This window comes from Microcaecilia unicolor, chromosome 5 (assembly GCF_901765095.1).
Source record: "Microcaecilia unicolor chromosome 5, aMicUni1.1, whole genome shotgun sequence".
In the NCBI taxonomy this organism is placed as follows: Eukaryota; Metazoa; Chordata; class Amphibia; order Gymnophiona; family Siphonopidae; genus Microcaecilia; species Microcaecilia unicolor.
In genome coordinates, this window is record NC_044035.1 from 252,058,282 (window position 1) to 252,078,788 (window position 20,507).

Here is a 20,507-nt window from a genome sequence, read left to right on the forward strand (position 1 = left end):
AGGTGCAAGTTCTTCCAGAATCCTGGAATTGTCTGGAACAGACATGAAAAATTCACAGCCAGAAGACTGACTGAATGAACACATTAAGCCTCCTGGAAAGACTCTTACTAAGCAGCTGCAAAACAGAGGCACAATCTTTCTCCAAAGATCAGGTAAAGTATAGCATTTAAACACTACTTCCTCCCTTATAAAGCTTGCACTACTAGGAAACCCAACCAAAAGGAAATGCACATAAAGCTGCCAGAGTTAAGTGGAACGGCACTGCAACTGACAGAGAAAACCAACTCTGTTTTTAGCTACATTTTAATATGCATTATATGAGGGGATAATCAAACACAAATGATGAGACCAAGCCATCAGCAATGTTTAACTCTGAACATACAATTTATTTGTTTAAAAAATGAACCATCCCTCTCCCAAAACAAAACTTTAAAACCCCAAATTTTGATATACAAAGATAAAAGCTATAATTTTCTATGTATTTATAAAAGATAAAAGATAATCCTATTCAGAAGCTTGTACAACAGAAATAATAACAATACACTATGAAATAGCTTTCAGGGTAAATATTCAGCAAATGAGAAGTTTCTTTGGAGAACACCACTTATGACATGATAACCTCCAAAAGGAAGTGTCATTAACACTGTTATTCTAGCACTGTATGAAAAGGAAATATTTATACAACTATTGTTCAAAGCACCAATTTAAAAACATTGTTTTACTAACAAAAATATCATGTTAAGTATTAATTAAAAACTGTACATATCAATTAAAATATATAGCCCTTTTGTTGTATATGGGCAGAATAGCTTTGTTAGGGTGGTGGACTTGCGTGACAGCCAGTTCCTATCCATACTAACTTTTTCCAGTCTTTAAATTGAGTGAATGGAGGATGAGAACAGGTCTCACTAATATTAAAGTATCCTGTCAAATGACACAACAAAGCACTCTGTAATATGTGGAATCTGAATGTGCCACTTTTAGAATGCTCAGAGAGGGAAGCAGCAAGGTTTATAGGCTTTCTGGCTCATATTGAGATTCTGAGAGCCTTCTTGCAATGTACCTAGCACATTTCAGAATTTCAAAAAACACTGTAGAGTACTATAGAAAGATAAATGGAGCACAAAACTCAGGTTATCATCACAAAATAATAACAAATAGTTACTTCAGGAAAAAGCATGAGCTTAACACATTCCCTTTACTGTGCAGTGGATTAAAACAGCACACAGAAGAGAAATCAGCAAGTCAAAGGGCAGCCTATAGATTTATCAGAGCAGACTGGCCCAGAAGCAGCCCATATTGAAGCACTTCCACTTTGCTGAATGACATACACAAACTAAGCACTTTGACAAGTGGAATGTGAAGCAAAATTCATCTTACTGCATGCATCATAACACTGCCTGGAAGATGAGTGCATCCCAGCCTGTTTTGCTAATATATGGCTAGCAGACTTTTTTCTTTTTAACAAGACATATTCCTGAGCGCACTAGGCTGATTCAGGGAGTTTGGTAAAATAAAATGATAACAGTACCAAACCTGGTTGAGAAAGTTAGGCACCACAGATCGGTTGCTAGTGCACAAGGCAAAACAACTTTTCATAAGAAAAAATGATTAGCAAAGTACGTTTGGCCCCTAAATGCTAAGTGGCTAAGTTGTAGAAATGTAACATTCCCTACTAGCATTGGAATGATATCTAATAATTGCTTTTAATGGAAAAACTGACTCTGATCCTTAGAGACAGCGACTGCTTTGCCACCTGTTTACCTGCCTTTAATTATCACAACTATCCTTGTGCTCTTAAAACCATATAGTTTTCACAGCTTGTTCATGCAAACTGACATTCATCATCAATTTTTAGCAGATTACAACTAATGACTGAACTCAAGATACAAGATCAAACACAATTGTTTTTGGGCTGTTTCCTGATGAAAGGGGCCATTAGAGCAGGGTTTGTCAAGCCTGTCAGTGAGGTTGTCAGGATACGCATAATGAACATACATGAAACAGGCATACAGTGGAAGCGGTACATATAAACCTCTTATGTGCATATTATTGTCAATGGCCTGAAAACTAGAATGGTTAGGTAATACTCCAGGATCAGCTTGAGAGAAATTGCACTGGAGCAGTGTGGTAAGTTTTAAAATCACTCACCTGAATACAATTACAAGGTTCTGATTTTAAATAAGAAAGTTTCTAAGTTAAAAGGTTAGATCAGGAATCAGGAGAGGTATCTGGTGAAGGGAAAGGAACATCAAAATGCATATAATGAAATATCACAATAAAAGAAGGGGGTTAAAAACACTATCAGTTTCACATTTAAAAACAAATGGCTGGAAGATTTCACAGTTTATGAAAAACAATTTCTCCCACCTTCCCTCTCTTCTTTTGGCACACCTCTGAGGTTTTTGATTCCTTTTTCTAGGTTAACTGTTCCCATATCATCACCTAACAGATCTTACTGTGAGAAGGATCCCACTTAATTTGAAAGAAGTGGTTCATATTAGCTGAAAATCTGGGAGTGAAATTGGTGAGTGGGAGGCATGGAGAGAGATGAACAAGGCAGTTAAGACATCTAGGATGTTATGTGATATTAACTGGATCCTTTAGTCCCTCCCCCCCTTTTACAGATTTTTACATTGTTAAACCACCTACTTGAACATTTCAAAAGTTCTGTCAGGAGGTAAGTCTAACAGATGAGAGCTGTACTTGACTAGTTAAAACAGTTCAGGGTGGACAGTGAATGCAACACTTGTTATTTATAGTACAACAGAACAATTCTCCAACCTCTTCCCTACCTATCCACACATAAGTATTTGAGACTGTTCTGGAGATGTACGATTGTAACCACATAATTCATGCTATACTGTGTTTTGGCTAACATGAAATTCTACTTTAATATGGGATCTTCTATTGCCCTCAGTTATGGGAGGCACAAAGATTCACTGAGGCTTAATCATACATGTCCTGAAACATCCGCTGCCCCATCTCTATATACACCTCCTTCTCTTGTGGGCTCATTTGGGCGACAAGCTCAGGCCGTTGGCTGACTTCACTGTACAAGAACATGCGTCCCGCCACCATCAAGGTGGGATCTGCTGCCACCTCCTCAAATTCATCTTCATCTTCTTCCAGCCCATATACTGTGGACACCGCAGCAGAGTGGCGAGGTGGGGTCTCAACGTCAGACTCGCTTGTCTCACTCTCAGAATCACTGGCGTTTACTGTAGAAGTAGGTGCCGCAGTTCCTCCTCCTCCTCCTGTTGTAGCCATCGAGGTGCTTTTCTTCTCATGAATGAGCAGAGCACGCATGACCTCTTCATTGTCATCCAGTGATGTCCTGCATTCTTCATGCTCCTGAAACATGCTCATGTCCAAACCACCTTTGAAAATAAAATGCAAAAGGAGTTTAAAAGTGTTATGTAGGCATAAATGTGATTAGCTATCCATACAGTACCCTACAATATCTATCTGTCAGTTACACTTGCCTTCAATTCTACCACATATCATTACAGTCCCTTTAGGCCAAGTCTTCAGCAGGACCAGCAACTTATATTACCACCTGCTGTATTCACTGTTGTGATGATTTTCACCAAAGACACATATTGCTTTGTCCCTCCAATTGGGTCAATCTTACACACAAACTTACACTTTCAAAGATGCTTGTTTTTGCACCGATTTGTGTGTGTAGTATGTCAGTTACACAGGGTTGTGACTCCACATACCAGTTCAAATGTCCTGCCTACTAAGTCACTCTCACTCTAAAGAAGAAGATCATCTGAGGCAAAAGGCAGCTGGAGATCTCAATAGCTGATAAAGGAAGAATGGCTGAGGGACAGCTATGTTTACATGACTCAGCAAATAACTGCGGATAATTCCACGTCTGATCTCTAAACAGGTGGTCTTGAACAGGGATACAAGTTTTGAGGAAACTAAGGCCAAAACACAAGGAAGCAATGATATCTCCCAGAAGAGCTTGGGGAAGAACCTCTAAATGCTAGTAGACTGGTGAAATGAGTGTCTGTGAGAGAACATGGCTTTGCTTTCAATGGGTCCAGTGATCATTCCTCAACCTAAAAACCTAAATGTGTGAGAAAGAACACACACCAGACCTTTGAGAGCTCCTCATTTCTGGTCTTTCAAGGTGGGACTACCAATACTCCTCAAACGAGCAGCTCTGATTTAGAGAAAGAATGAGACAGTCTGGGAGGTCTAAACTACTTAACATGACAAGATGCCTAGAAAGCCTCAGAGCTTTAAGTCAGCAGATCCTCTTAGAAAGCCCGTTTCTAGGATAAGTGGTGTGTACTTATTTATCCTGTTATTGAAAAAGAGGGGGTTTTTTTTGCATTTTTTTAAATAAAGAAAAAATAGGTTCATTCCATTTTTACATATTTACGCTTATTAGACTGCAGAGGCAGTAAAGGATCAGATCCTAAAGTAGATACCATTCTTTCAGGCTCACCAATGAATTCAGCTATTGCAGTACAGAAAAATGTGGATAAATAAATGGAATCAGTTCTTATCAAAGGTTTTGAGTTAAATGGTAGCTGCTTCCTCACTTTATATTTTCAAAGTGGGCAAAGTTAAATAACAAGCTAAGCCCTGGAGCTCACAAGGTCAAGCAGATCTCTCCTACCTCCATATTTTTGGCAGTAAAGCTGCTGTGCATGCTGCTTATGTAACTTTACTAACTTTTTGTATTATGTAACTTTAAGGCCAACTCCACAAAATCTATGGCCTTTGGGGGTATCTGTCAGGAGACAATTTAGCAGCAGTTGATAAACTTTGCATTGAAAAGGCCAGAGTGGAGGAGTAGCCTAGTGGTTAGTGCAGTGGACTTTGATCCTGGGGAACTGAGTTCGATTCCCACTGCAGCTCCTTCTGATTCTGGGCAAGTCACTTAACCCTCCATTGCACCTGGTACAAAATAAGTACCTGAATATATGTAAACCGCTTTGAATGTAGTTGCAAAAACCTCAGAAAGGCGGTATATCAAGTCCCATTTCCCCTTTCCCATTTAATGACATGGCCTCTGAGAGCATTTAGCTGTTCCACTTTCATGGGGATAAAATTACAATGATAGTGGACGATAAAAAGGTTGTTAACCCCCCCCCCCCCCCCCAGTAAACTAAAAATAAACAAAATCACTTTTCAGTATACACCTCATCTCAGATGGATCAGAAGAAAAGAAGAGATACCGATACAGTATCTTATAATAATATGACTATTGTCATCTCATTGAAAGGCTATTTGTACAAGTCTCTGATTATAACTCTAGACCTCTGAACAATATTGTAAGGACGTTTTCCTTGTTGTAAAGTTACTGGCTTCTCTCTGACAGACTGAAAAATGAAGCAAGGGGAAATGTAGAATGAAATCCCTCATTCACAGAGATCAGCATAAATTCTATACTAAATCACATCATTCTGAGTCTTGCCTTTTCCTTTCGGACCCAAAGCAGGGGACGTTTAGGAAAAGACAGTTCACAAAGGAATTCACACAACAGCCAGCAAGAAGCATTAAAAAAAAAAAAGAAAAGGGAAAGGAAGAGAAGCAGTAGTGGTAGGATGCTCCTGCAGGGTAGCTGAGTGATATGGTTACTGTAGTAAGGAAAAGGAGAGCTGTTCCTTTATTTTCTTACTTTCTTTCATATCCTCTGTGTCTGTGAATGCCCCTTGGACTGTACTCTCCCTGAGCCAGATGGGTCTCTCCTTGACTGGTTTTCCTATGGATGCAACTCGCTGGACATCCTCTTGCTCCTCCATACTGATGACCACATTCTGTGTGTAAAGGTCCTCGTAAGATGGGCCCTTTGTTGTCCATGTTTCCCGATGAGGACCACCCGCTAACACAGCAGCCGCTCGCTCTTTACTACAAACAAGATTTAGGAAAAAAACCCCAAACAATTAGAATTAAGTAAACACTATGAAATTTGATCCTATTTCAAAAGAATGGTTTTCCAGGAGGTTTTCTAACTGTTGTTTCTATGGATGGTTGGCTATGCTGTGCAGACGGCCATATATCCAAATTAAATTCTGTTGAATAGGCTGGCAAAGTACAGCATTAAGGCCCTGAAGGGAGAGCTGACAACTGTACATAGGTAAGAAATTCCCTACTGGTTGATTCAGATGAAGTCAACCTCATGGAGGTCTCTTGTAAACATTTCGACACCTTCTGAAGATATATGTCATTACTCGAAGCCTATGTGCCCTCCATGCATAACTAATATAACCCACTGGAAAGTCAATTACACAGAAATGATTTTTAAGAAATTGTTACTTTTAATGTTATATCAAAATTTTTGGTATTTCTGTTTCCCTATAGCAAACTAAGTTATTCAATTCTGGCATGGTTTTGTGATATTTTCCTTAGAAAATATATTTTCATAAAAATATGTTCAAAACACATAACATCCAAATATGCAGTTATTCCTCTTATTTCAGAGCCTGGTTTTCTTATGAAAGACAATGTGTCAAAAAACTGCTGGTCTGATTCAAGGTTCAGGGCCTGAACCCAGATTCTACTGAACTGGGAATGCAGCAGAACAGTATTCACATCCCCTGCCTTGAGAGGGAATCCAAATCATCACATAGCAAATCCTAGTCGGGCACATGGATGGGGGATTACATATAGACATCGTGATGGCTAGGCTAAATGATGGTGGTTGGGGGAAGAGTTAAAAAGATAGTGGGAAGAACGCAGGTAGGTACTAATGAAGATTTATGGCACCATACAGTAGTTCCAATCAGGGTTAATTTGTAGTGGAACTGTTGCATAGAGGAAGGAGAAGTGAGAGAGGCAGCCTAAGAGCAGGAGTATAAGGAGAAGATGGCGAGGATTAGGGAACAGAGTGACTGTTCTCTGCTATTCTCAGGCTTGATGCCCTCCAGCTCCACTTTCCATGCAGGCTCTCTGGAACAGAACAGCTAGAACAGAACACCCTACTGCACTGGAGTTTGAAAAGAAGTGGCTGAACATTCCCCCTCTAGGGAAATTCGAAAATCTTAAAGTTTTTTTTTTTGCCTGATGTAAATTTTCCAAAAGCTCATCTCTTCTCTTTAAATATACACCATCCTTGATAAAAGAAACATTTGTAGAACAAATAGCAACTTGAGTCTCTAGTATCCCCAGAAGATTCCAAAACATCAATTCTGGAGTTCTACTCCGTCAACTTGGAAACAGTCTGAGTTAAAACTTTGACTTGAGGAAGAAAATGTTGCAGCACAGATAGTCTCATATAACAATCATCTTTTAAAGAAATATCAGATGAAACTAATTTACTTCAGGTATTGGAAAACTCCTCTTCTAAAGAAATATGTAATGGTTGAGGCAAGGAAATTTAAATTTGGTGAGAAATTAAGCCCTGGTTCCAATTCAGATAGAAGCCTAAAGAAATGAAAAGGTGATGCTGGGAGAGGAGAATGGTGAGTCCCATTATTGTCCATAACACAAAAATCACTTTTTCAGAAAGCAAACATTATTTGTACATACAAAAGGTGCTGTGTGTTTAGTCTCAATATGATACCTGATAATAGAGAATGACATGGGGACAACATTTGTCCCCATCCCTGCAAGCCTCAAACAGTTATGATTTTATATTTAAATTTTATTAAAGTATAAAAAGAAAGAATGTTCTGTACAACTGTTATTTTATAAATCACAAACAAGGATCAACAAAATCCCTGTCTCTCCTCACAAATAACCCTCCACTATCGGGAAAACTGAAAAAGCCAAATTAGTACCGAATGTTACATGGAAAATTCATGCTAACAGAATACCTTGGTCACACACACACAGAACAGGGATGGTGTTAGGGGAGTGCAACTAGAACTTATTTTTGTTACATTTGTACCCCGCGCTTTCCCACTCATGGCAGGCTCAATGCGGCTTACATATTGTATACAGGTACTTATTTGTACCTGGGGCAATAGAGGGTTAAGTGACTTGCCCAGAGTCACAAGGAGCTGCCTATGCCTGAAGTGGGAATCAAACTCAGTTCCCCAGGACCAAAGTCCACCACCCTAACCACTAGGCCACTCCTCTGCCCGTGGCCAGAAACAGCCCTAAGCCTGATGGAAGCTCAAGAAGGCATGGCCTGGTAGAAGGCTTTTGGGACCCTTCCAAGTTTTTGCCCTGGGCACTAGCTATATCTTACACCAGCTTTGGCAGGATACACATTTCAAATCTGATATATTCTAATCACAAAACAGAAAATATTTTTCTACCTTTTGTTGTCTGATCATTTTATTTTTCAAATCAGGTTGGTCCCAGACTCTGGTATCTGCTTCCCCTCTGTCTTCTCAACTCACTTGCTCGGGTCTCCTGCCCATCTGACATTTCTTCTTTCTCCATGCTCACCATCCACCTTCCATCTCTGTGTACCTATCTTTCCCCATGTTCAGCATCTCCCTTCTCTATGTCCCCTATACTTCCCTGTCTAGAACCTTCCCTATGTCTATCTCCCTGCATTCATCATCACCACTCTATGTCCCTATCTCCTCCCCCTGTGTCCCTATGCCGAAGTCCAGCATTTCCCTTCTATGTTCCTACTCTCCTCCATGTCTAGCATCATACTTCTGTGTTCATATACCCTCCATTCTGGAATTACCCCTTTTGTGTCCATATACCATACACATGCAGCATCTCACCCTCCCTTTGCTCTCTCCAGTCCAACTCCTGCCCTCTTTAGCTCCAGCCCTTCCTCCCTCCAGCACTGCCTGTCCCCTTCAGCTCCAGACCTCCCCTCCCCTCTCTCCCTCCCTATCTCTGTCCCCTTCAGCTCCAGCCCTCCCCCCAGCACTGACTCTGTCCCCTTCAGTCCAGTCCTCCCTCTGTCCCCTTCAGCTCCACCTCCCTCCAGTGCTGCCTGTCCCCTTCAGCTCCAGCCTACCCTCCAGCTCTGCCTTCAGTTCCAGTCCTCTCACATCACTGCCTCTGTTCCCTCCAGTGCTGCCTCTGTCCCCTTCAGTCCAGTCCTCCCTCAGCGCTGACTTCTCCTGCATAATCCAGCATTTTATTTTCGCCACAAAGATCATTCCCCCCCACAGGACTGCTCAGGGGGCCTTTCCTCTTTTGGCAGCTCCTGCCTTCTGATGTAACTTCCTGTTTCTCAAAACAGGAAGATACATCAGAAGGCGGGAACTGGCAGAAGAGTATAGGCCCCGGAGCAGCCCTGTGGGGGATATTCTTCATAAACAGGTAGGATTAGGAAGCAAGAAGACACAGCAGGGTGGCAAGAAGGAAATGACAGACCCATGGTAATAATGTTTTTTGTTAATGGTGGGAGCACCCGCAGTAAAACGTGTTAATTTATTTTACCGCGTGTCTCCATCCCCGTGCCATTCTCTATGTGATAACATTACATACCTTTAGTGCAACTGTCAAGATCGGTATAAACAATAAGCGTCTCATTCCGAGCAATGTGATATAACATAGAGCAAGGCTTAACAAATCCCAGATACCAGATTACCATGGCACCTAGAACTTGCACCCTGATGCTCGGGATTTCTAGCCCCCTCCCCCACCATTTTTTTTTTGCTCTGCCACAGAACATATGTTCCTTACTTCCATGCTGCAATTCATCTCACTAAAAGATTGAGCAGCGAGGTGCAGAAAGTTCAGGTAGTCTCACAGGTTCAAGTTTTGCGGGACTTCAAATGACTGGACCAACTGAACTTCCTGCACCATGCGGTTCAAGCTTGCAGTGGGCTGAATTGCTATAGGGAAGCAGGAAATGTGCAGCTAGCAAAGTAAGGGAAACAGGAGGCAGGCTCTGAGAGGGAGACCTGGTGAAGGCAAAGTGGGTAGTGCAGGCGAAAAGAGAGAGACTAGGAGGAGGTATATGAGACAGACTGGGTGAAGGCTGGGGGGGGGGGGGGGGGGGAAGGGTATATGAAAGACAGAAATTGGATGAAGGCTGTGGGGTTTGAGAAAGAAAGACTGGGTGAAGGCAGAGGGTTATAGAGATAAGACTAGTTGAAGGCTGGGGGGGTTGGTATACGAGAGAATCTGCAAAAAGGCTGGGTAGAAGGTATGAGAGAGGTGGGGACCCATGTCATATGTGAAACAAGTGGCCATTATCTCTTTGCTTTACCTATCAGATGGGTGATGTCATACATCTGACGCCATGCATCTGGAAGGGAGACTGCTGGTTTCTGGCAGTGATGTGCAGTGATGCTTTAAGGGACTGACACACTAAAGTTTCAGACACAGAATGGGAAAAGAGCCTGTTTCTAAAGGAGCTGCTCCTGATCACAGAGGGGCTGCCCCTCTTAATCCCCCCCCCCAACTCAAATTTCATTGTGGACAATGCTGGGTAAAGGAGAAATGAAAGGTTTCAGCTGTCGGCTCCTACGTTTTGGGGATGGCTTCTAGATTTAGTGCCAATTTGTTGAGACCTGGCACAGAGCAAATCAAGATTTATTTAATATTCGCCATTAACATTACAGTCACGCAGAGTTGCTGTTACTTCTCTACAGGCAATTACTGCTCCCTCTTCAAACTAAATAAAAAAAAATCTAAACAAGAACAACGCAAGTGGAAATGTGTTGTGCAGTGTAACTCTTGAGGTAATGAAGAGAAAGTATGAAGCTTGGACAAGGAGCTTGGGATTTTCTGGGCCTGGTTCCTAAGTTACAACACAGGCAGACAAATGCAAAGCAAATCATGGCCTCAGTACCTCTAGGGATGGCTTAGTCTGAAGCAATAGGTCAAGATGAACTCCCCAATGTCATCCTGCTCCTGGAGTACTTCTTTCTACAGTCTAGTGTTTGATTAGTCCCACTGAAATACACATTGGGTAGATGCCAAAAGGGGCTCCCACTGAGACCTAATTATACAGAACCTGTTTCTCATTTCTTCCAATCACTGTAATACTGTATCTACTGTAAGAAAATAATTCCTATCCAACACGCTGATCAAACTACAATCATATGAAACAAAGCTTCTAGTTGTGTTCTGGGTTTTGTAGGAAGATATCTTCAAATTTTCTGTTTTCATGTGTAAGTGACTCACAAGGACCTACTCAAGCATGCTTCACTACTTAAGCTCCAGCCATCCTGGATCAAAGTAAGCAGAAACGAGACAAATGTTAGTCAACAAAACTGAATAGACCAGTGTAAGACTAACAGTCAAAAAGTGATTAGCTGGAGGGAGTGGAGAAGTGGCCTAGTGGCCTAGTGGTTAGGGTGTTGGACTTTGGTCCTGGGGAACTGAGGAACTGAGTTCGATTCCCACTTCAGGCACAGGCAGCTCCTTGTGACTCTGGGTGAGTCACTTAACCCTCCATTGCCCCATGTAAGCCACATTGAGCCTGCCATGAGTGGGAAAGCGCGGGGTACAAATGTAACAAAAAAAAAAAAAAGGAGACAAATTCAATGGACCTTAGCATGGTGTGCGAGCAGGGAGCCAGTCAGAGCTTCCCAGACCATCAGAGGCTTGCTTGAGCTGTGCTCCCCAAATCTCATCAGTGCAAAGCTAAAAGTGTTATGGAGCCCATGAGGCCTGGGATTTTTCATCTGGAATGGGGAAAAGGAAAGGAGTATCTAAGGCACCCAAGCCTGCTTCTACCTCAGTAAGATTGAGCCCTATGGACAAGTATTATTTGCTTATTTTTCATACTCCTCAGTCAGTGTTATCTTCTCCTAGAGATGCGAGATTTCCCTCAACAACTGGGGCCTCCTTAAGTCCTGTAGGAAGAAACCTTCTTTTACCTGTTTTCTGCTGGTGGTAGTGTTAGGACTGCCCCAAGAATTGAGCAACCCATTTCTCCTCCCCCTGGGGACACTTCATCAGGTTCTACCCCTCTCTAAACAAATTAAATTTTCTTTGCCTCAAGCATTACATATTTCTTTAGAAGGGGGTTTTCTAATACCTGATGTGAATTGGTTTCATCTGATATTTCTTTAAAAGATGTTTGAACTTTATTGTATGGGTCTAAATCTATGCTGCAACATTTCTGCCTCAAGTCAAAGTTTTTACTCAGTAGACAGAGCTGGACTCCAAATTTAAAAGTTCTGGAATCTTCTGTGGGGGTCACTGGAGACTCAAGCTACTGCCATTCATTCTACAAATGTTTCTTTCCTAAAGGATAATTTATATTTATAGAGACAAGACGAGCCTTTTGAAAATTTACATAAGGCAAAAAACAAAAGATTTTTTAATTTCCCTAAATTTTATTCAATATCGCCTAAAGAATTTTTCCTAAATATCTTAGGGAAGTCTTGGGTGTCTCAGATGTAAAAATTTTATTCCCTTCAAAACAACTCTTTTGGTTTTCTCTGTGAGAGGAAGATAAAGCGATGGTATTGAAAAAACATTTTCAGCGTAAAGATGAAAGTTTCTGTGGACTCGCAAAAGGCAATTTCTGTCACTGAGGCCTAAAGTTTTGCAACTTGGAGCAACTTTTTTCCTTAGGTTTTTCTGTAAATGTAATGAACTTATAAGGCAAAATTGTTTTATCTTTTATGATCCAGTTCAGTTAAAGTAAAAAGACAAGAAACAAAAGTACAATCAAAGGTGCAGGGAGGTCAAACAAAAAACCAATGAGTCCGGAAGATGTATAAATGTCAGATCGATTTATTATCCAATACACAAAAAGGGTGGACAGTCCAAACTTCTGTCAATCTTTAAAAGGCAACAAAGGAATCAGACTCAAAATTCCTGAGTCTAATTCCTTTGTTGTCTTTTAAAGACTGACAGAAATTTGGACTGTTCACTTATGTGTTTTGAATAATAAATCAAACTGATATTTCAACATCTTCTGGACTCACTTGGTTTTTTGGTACACCTCATTGCATCTTCGCCAATTCAGTTAGAAACCTTCTTACTTGGGAAATGAAGCATTGGGCTTATAAGATTCTTAGGTTTGGTAAAGTGTTTGTAGAGGGTCTAGCAACTAATGTTTGGCCCAGATTAGCTATGTTTCTCCATCTTTCTGGATGAGGACTATGATGTGTGATTCTTCAATGTTATTACTTTATTTGTTTCAATTTCTTTAATTGTGACCATTAATAAATGAAAGAAAGAAAAACAAAAAAGTGATTAGCTATTTTTTTTCAAGTATTTATTTGGAATCTTATCAAGTTTTGTTCCTAATCACAGAGGGGCTCATGCAGAACACTTCCCATGCAGTTAACGCAAACATAACAATTTTACCACAGGATAGCAATGCAGGAAGGATTTCAGCGCAGAAACCCTTGTCGCAGACTGCATTTAAATGCATGTTAATGTGGTCATTCAAAAAAAAAAAAAAAAAGTTTCTCCCATGCATTGTGCCTGGGAAACTTTGCCCCAGGTCTGAGGCAGCATAGAAGAGTTGATCGAGAGGAGCAGCTGTCTAGCGGCACCCCATCTCTCACTCCAACCCATCTACCCTGCCCTAGATTACTTTCTGCAGTGACCCCCCCCTCCCCTGAATACAAAAAAATCCCCAAGGTGTCCTGGTAATCTAGTGGCCCCTCTCCCAACCTGATTCCCCCTTTCCCTGATATTAAAAAAATAAATTAAAATTGTCCCAGTGGTCTAGTAGCCTTCCCTCCCTTCTTTCCTTCCAAAGAAATTCCCTGGTAGTCTAGTGAGACCCCCACCTACCCATCCCAAGCCTAAGCCCCCACCAACCCCGAACCTCAAATGAGGCAGAAGCAATGCCAACTCACTCCTGCCTCTGGCATCGTCAGCCACAAAATGGCAGTGCCCTGCGTTATGCAGATCAACTTACAATATATAGATGCACCACTCGGGACAGAGTGCTGCCATTTTGCGGCTGACAGTGCTAGAGGCAGGAGAGAGTGGGCATCATTCCTGCCTTGCTTGAGGTATAGGATCAAGGGGAGGGAGGGGGCTAATAGATTACTAGGGAATTTGTATGGAAAGGTTGAGGGGGGGGGGGATGCCCCACACTAAGAGAGATATTTTCTGGGGGTCAATCATTTTTGTCAGGGCACTGGATGGGGGATAAAAGTCAATGCATGCCAAAGCGTACTTACTAGTTTGCATGCTCACTGTTTACAGCATGCTGCTGTATTTTTTTTTACGCGAATTTCGCAGAGGCTTTCTGCATGGGCCCCCCAAGTGTTTAAAACTTAGTCAAAGCCTCTCTCAACTTTTCTGAAGCCATAAGCCATTATAAATTATACCAAATAGCCCACCTCTGTTTAAGTGCAGGGATCTCTGTGGGTTCTGGTTCAAGGATTTCATATGATAAGTTAATATCTTCTGTTTCTCGCAACAGAGCATATATCGGCTCAATCTGCTCATTAAACCTTGCCACAAGCATCCGTGCATCTTTTTTGGGCATTGCTGACTCATCCTCCTCCACTTCAGTCTGACAGAATGTGCAACGGAATGTTCCTAGACGGGAGAGAGAAAGAAGGAATTTTTAACCAAGCAATTAGAATGATGTAATTTGGAACTGCTCATCTGGTGAAGACACCAGGGTGAATGAAGCATTCAGTGAGAGTACAACAGCCTGCACCACAATTGTGTTAGAGCACATATTCCCAGATATCAAAAAACCACCAGAACAATGTCTGGAAGAAAAGAAAACAAGGGAAATCCATCAGGATTTGGATTTAACTATCCAAGTTCCAAATGAGTTACATTTCAGGCAGTTGGTATTTTCCTGTCTCAGAAGGCATTTAAAGTTTATACTCGAAGCAATGAAGGAAGTAACCTGCCCGGGTTACAAAAAGTGTCAGTGGAAGAAGATTTGAATCCTGGCTTCCCAGGTTCTCTGCAGGACCACCAGGGGGGGGGGGGGGGGGGGGGGGGGGAAAGACACACAGATACACCAGTATTTCCCAGGACTGACCTTCCGTAATGCTGGTGCTGCTAAACACATTGCCGGCGCCTGTTCTGGTCGTGACTTAAGAGGGGGTGCATTGGCACCAGCAGAGTATGTAGCAGTGCCAGCATTATGGAAGGCCTGTGGCTTCTCTCTGCTTTATTGCCGCTGCTGCACATCACAGAAAACAGCAGTGGCAGAGAAAAGGGAATGGGGCTTGATAAACTGCCTTTCTGTGGTTATAATCAAAGTGGTTTATATATTATATACAGGTACTTATTTTGTACCTGGGGCAATGGAGGGTTAAGTGACTTCCCCAGAGTCACAAGGAGCTGCAGTGGGAATTGAACCCAGTTCCCCAGTATCTAAGTCTGCTGCACTAACTACTAGGCTACTTCTCCACTCAGGGAGAAGACGGGAGGAGTGATTCTGGATAGGGGGAGGAAAGTGCAGATGCTGTATCGAGGAGGGAGGGGCAGGTGCCAGATATGGACCATGCAGAAAGTAATAGAGGAGATATGGTGAAATAGGATGAAGAAGAAATATGTTGGCTTATAGGGGAATTAAGAGAAAGGAGATATTGGCTAAGCTGAAGGTGGGAACTGTGGACACAGTGGGGTGGGGTGAGATGGGAAAAGGGGAATGGGGGGATGCTGGACTTGTGGTGGAAAGTAGAAAGACAGAGGCAAGATGATTGGGAGGGCAAGAGGGAGACAGAGGCAAGATGAGGAACATGGGAAGAAGGAATAGGGAGACAAGGAAAAGATGCTGGACATAAGTTGATAGGGAAGACGAAGGAGATGCTGGATCAAAGATGGATGGAAAGAAAGGAAATACGCTTGCTCAGGGAGAGATGGGTAGATGGTGGGAGGACAGTGACAGAAGGGAGATGTTGAACTGGGATGGGAATAGAGGAGGTACAGGAATAGGATGGGGAAGATGTTGGCTTAGAGGAGGACGAAGAGGGAGGAGATGCTGGATTGGGTAGGAAGTAAAAAGGGACATGGGAGTATAGGGACACAGAACGGGACATGCTGGACATAGGGAGGGGAGTAGTCAGAAAGTAAAGGGGACGTGCTAGACAACTGGAGAGGAACAGGAACAGAGAGGACATTACTGGACTTTGGGGGGATAAGGAGAAAGGGGAGGTGCTGACAGAGGGAGAAAGTTGGACATGGGGGTGCAAATTTGGGCGACAGAGAAATGCTGAATGGAGGTGGAAAGAGTTGAGATACTGGATGGAAGAGGGAGAGGAGATGCTGGGCAGAGGAGGGAAAAGAGTGGGTACTGTTCAGAGGGAAAGAGAAAAAAGTGCTGGATAGAGGACAGGAGAGGAGAAACTGGGAGGAGGTGAGAAAGGGGGGAGTGTTAGCATGAAAACTGAGGAATCATAGGATGAGGAATAGGAGGGCTAGGGTGAAGGAGATGGTAAATTGCAGGTAGATATAGTAAAGAGAGAAATACTGAAGACTAGATACTATGAATGAAATCAGATAGGCAGAAAAATAAATAGAAAAAACTGAAAGGAAAAGATTGAAATCAGAGATAGATGTAGGAGTGGAAGTGAGGAAGACAGAAAGGGATGGAAGACATGGCAGATGGACTGGAAACCCTTGAAAGAGAGTTGAAAAGACAGAGGAAAGCAGACTGTGACAAATACGAATAAAATGACCAGACAACAAAAGTAGAATAAAGCATTTTATTTTTTAATTTAGCAAATGGAAACTGGCAATTTACAGTGGAAATTTATATCTGCTTTCTTTATATTTTGCGATTTGAATAATATTTTTGTATGGCGAGTTGTATGGTGAAAGGTCCTAGATCTATTGCTGGGGACTATGGCAAGTGTTACAAAGCTGGAGTTTATACTGAGATTCTCAGAGCTGCCAAATTACCTAGTTCCAACAGGGAGATTTTAGACCATTTATAGCTTCTGACAACCCTGTACTGATGCATTATGGGACATACAGCATGTATTTCAATGAATAGAGTCAGGGACTATAAATCTCACACTGATATGTTTATTAATTTTCTTATACCATCACTATTTGTATAGCAAGTCAAAACAGTTTACAATCTACAATGTATGTTATAAAAACAAAAACTATCTAAAAGAACTCCATAAAATAATAGGAAAGTAAAACAAACATTCCAGTCATACACGAAACATAAATCATTCAACACCAAATAAAATCAAACAAAAAAAATCATTAAAACATATTCTAATATTTTCTCACTGCAAGGTACTGCCCAAAATGATTGAATAATAAGTGGCATCACTGGGATCCAAATGCCAATTGAAAAAAATAGTTTTTAAAGTAGTGCGAAAAAGAGAATATGATTTTTCTAATCAAATTGGTTGAGGTACTGAAATCCAGAGCTGAAGAAAAAAGCAGAAGCACTTGTAGATTCCCAACGAACCCAAGAAGGGGGTGTAAAACCAATCTATTGTCAGTAAGTGACCGAAGTGTACGAGTTGGTGTATAAGAAATAATTAAAGTTGCCAAATAAGAAGGAGTGGCAGTATGAAGAGCCTTGTGAGTTAAAGTGAGAACCTTAAATTTTATTCTATAATCTATAGGAAGCCAATGTAAGCACTGAAGAAGAGGAGTGGCCCTATCGTATTTAGAAGCTCGACAAATAATGCGGGCTGCAGTATTCTGAAGTGTCTGCAATCACTTTAGATTTGTTTTAGCGATACCAACATAGACAGTGTTACAATAATCATTTCGAGCACCGATATATGCATACGATAAGGAACACAAAAACTCTAGATCCACTATATTCCTAACAGACAGAAGCTGATGAAAGAAGAAAAACATGTTTTCAAAACATAGGAAACCTGTGGACCAAAGAAAAAGCAGAATCAATAAAAAAACCCAAGTATGTGAATGAAGATACCGGGGTGATCTGTCTAGCAAACAAAATTGGGTTAACAGAAGATGTAGGTATCATCTTGTCAGGATTGAGAGGAAGATATTCATTAAGCCACCTAGCAACCTTCTGAAGGCAATCTGGAATCGGTTTCAGATCAATGGAATGCGGATCAGTATAATGTATCAGTACAAAATCATCTGCATAGGAATAAGAATTAATTCCAAATGATTGAGGGGTCCTTTTACATAGGTGCACTAAAAATGTTGGTACGCCTTTGTAAAAGGACTCCTGAATGAGCAAAGCTAAATGATTAACAAACAAATTAAATAACAGAGGAGATAGAACTCTGTTGATGATGAGCTCTCTTTCTTGTGGGGTTCCACAGGGTTCAGTTCTATCTCTCTGTTATTTAGTAGTGAGGGATTGAGAGACCCAAAAAGAATGTTCATTTAGAAAAGAGGAAAACCATATGAGAACAGTATCCGATATTCCAAAAGAATGTAAACATTGAAGTAAAAGATTGTGATCAATTAGGTAGAATGTTGCAGATAAGTCCAAAGATACAATTAATGCAATCTGACCCTGTTCCAAGCAGGAATGAAGCTCACTCAAAAGGGCTGTGATTACCGTCTCTGTACTACTACACCCTGGTCTAAATCCTGGATGAAATGCACTGATAGATTCCAAGTACACTCAAAGCTGAGATTCTAATACCTTTGCCATAAATGAATGATTGGAAACTGGACGATAATTATTTGGTGATAGGGGGGTCTAATATACACTTCTTCAAGATGGGTCTGATCGTTGCTTCCTTCAAAGCTGCAGGAATAACACCCTCTTTCAAACTATTTGTTAAAACAGAAAAAAAGAAAAGGTAATAATCCCAGAGAAGCTACCTTTAACCAATTTGAGAGAAAAGGATCTAAAGAATAGTACGTAGAACGCAAATGTGACAGTATATCCTGAAAAGATGAAAAAGATGAAAAGTTAAAAAAATTCCAGGAAGCTGACAAAGTCAAAGATTTAGGGGGAGAAATTACTAGTAATGTACTGCTTAATTGAGAAAATGTGGCCTGAAGTTTCTCAAATCTTTGGAGGCGAAAAAAGTAGCCAGAACATCAGAAGTTAGATATTCTGGCGAAATGCCTTCATCTGGCTTAGCTGTTAATCCTTTCAAAATAGAAGAGGTTTTTTTTTTCCAAAGAATTAGATATCTGCCGTATCCGAGTTGAATAATAGGACTTCTTTGCTAATCTTAACTGAGTCAGTATCAACTTTGTCTACACTTCTGAAATGATTCCTTAGTTCTCTGTGCCACTGATGTTCAACTTTACAAGCTTGCTGCTGACATAATTGTAGACCAGGATGAAACTAAGGCTGATTTTTCATCGGTCATACAAAAATGGGTCAGCATTATCCAGCGCCATTCATAGGGAACAGTTGCAAACAGAAACCTGTTCTTCAAGTGGTTGATCTACAAACTCCACAGGAAAATAGCCCGAAAGAGAAAGAAGAGACAAAGGGTCTAGATGCCCAAGACCATAGGTCTGTTTAATAGAAGTCATATCCAGCTGCTTAGCCCTCAATTGATAATTTAAAATAAAGAAAATAATGGTCTGACCAGGAAACTGGAATGACTTGAAGAACAAAATCAGGACTGGTTAAAAAGTCTCCTTCCTGGAACTCTGTAACTTGGCACATCTGGTTTCTAGTCTATTTTGTATGGAATCCAGCTTTGACTTCTGTAACAGTAAGGGAAAATATACGGTATATGGCTTTATATATTTTTCCCCACCCTGTTCCTAATAGTGCATCAGTATTTGTATTCAGTTGGTGGCTGGCAGCCTTCTTTTCTGTCAGACCATAACAGTGAATGGTTGTGGGGGGAGGGACAAGGTTCACAGGGGGGCCCTAAAGATTGTTTGCTCTGAGCTCAGCTGTGTCTCTTGGCGGCCCTAGTTCTCAGCCTGCTGCTGTAACCAGTAAGCCATGTCACCTAGAGCAGCAGTTTCCAATCATTCACTTATTCACAATACTTGGGACACAAAATCCAAAGCAAGGTTTTCTTTCTTTTTTTTTTTGGCACTAACTCCTTGGATTCTCTCATAATAACATAATTACAGTTTTGTTGCTAAAACATCAGTTCATTTTAAATTTTAGAAACAAACTGTGCAGTGGATTCCTGCCTAAGAGTATTTTCACCTTGTGATCCATTTCTAAAGTCTTCTGTAATCTATGTGGAGACCTATTGGGCTACTGGTTACATGTGACCACTGCTTAGGACTCCAATGGGATCCCACAGGGTTTAACCATAGCTCTGCTATCAATCTACCAATGATTGTTTGGACTACTACTATTACTACTTATCATTTCTATAGTGCTACTAGATGTATGCAGCGTGGTACACTGGATATAAAGAGACAGTCCTTGCTCGACAGAGTTCACAATCTAATTAGGACAGACAAACTGGACAAATAAGAGATAAGGGAATTACTAAGGTGGGAATGATAAAACATGGTACTGAACAAATGAGTAAGGGTTAGGAGTTAAAAGCAGCATCAAAAAGGTGGGCTTTTAGCCTAGATTTGAAGACGGCCAGAGATGGAGCTTGACATACCGACTCAGGAAGTCTATTCCAGGCATATGGTGCAGCAAGATAAAAGGAATGGAACCTGGAATTAGCGGTAGAGGAGAAGGATGCAGATAAGAGAGATTTATCCAGTGAATGGAGTTCCCAGGGAGGAGTGTAGGGAGAGATAAGAGTGGAGAGGTACTGAGGAGCTGCAGAGTGAATGCACATATGAGGAGTTTGAACGGAAACAGATAGGGAGCAATGAAGTGACTTGAG

The 20,507-nt window shown here is 41.2% G+C and overlaps 1 protein-coding gene across 2 annotated transcripts in view; it reads right to left on the reverse strand.

The window, feature by feature from the left end:
- Positions 1-412: 412 nt before the first annotated feature.
- GTF2E1 (general transcription factor IIE subunit 1) overlaps positions 413-20,507 on the reverse strand; it is a 220,053-nt gene continuing 199,958 nt past the window's right edge. For both annotated transcript variants that reach the window (XM_030203988.1, XM_030203986.1), the window contains exons 3-5: positions 14,148-14,349; positions 5,642-5,871; positions 413-3,380 (exon numbers count right to left, since the gene is read on the reverse strand). In XM_030203988.1, the coding sequence (XP_030059848.1) occupies positions 2,950-3,380; positions 5,642-5,871; positions 14,148-14,349 (863 nt within the window). In that variant the 3' untranslated portion in view covers positions 413-2,949. The remainder of the gene's footprint in view (positions 3,381-5,641; positions 5,872-14,147; positions 14,350-20,507) is intronic.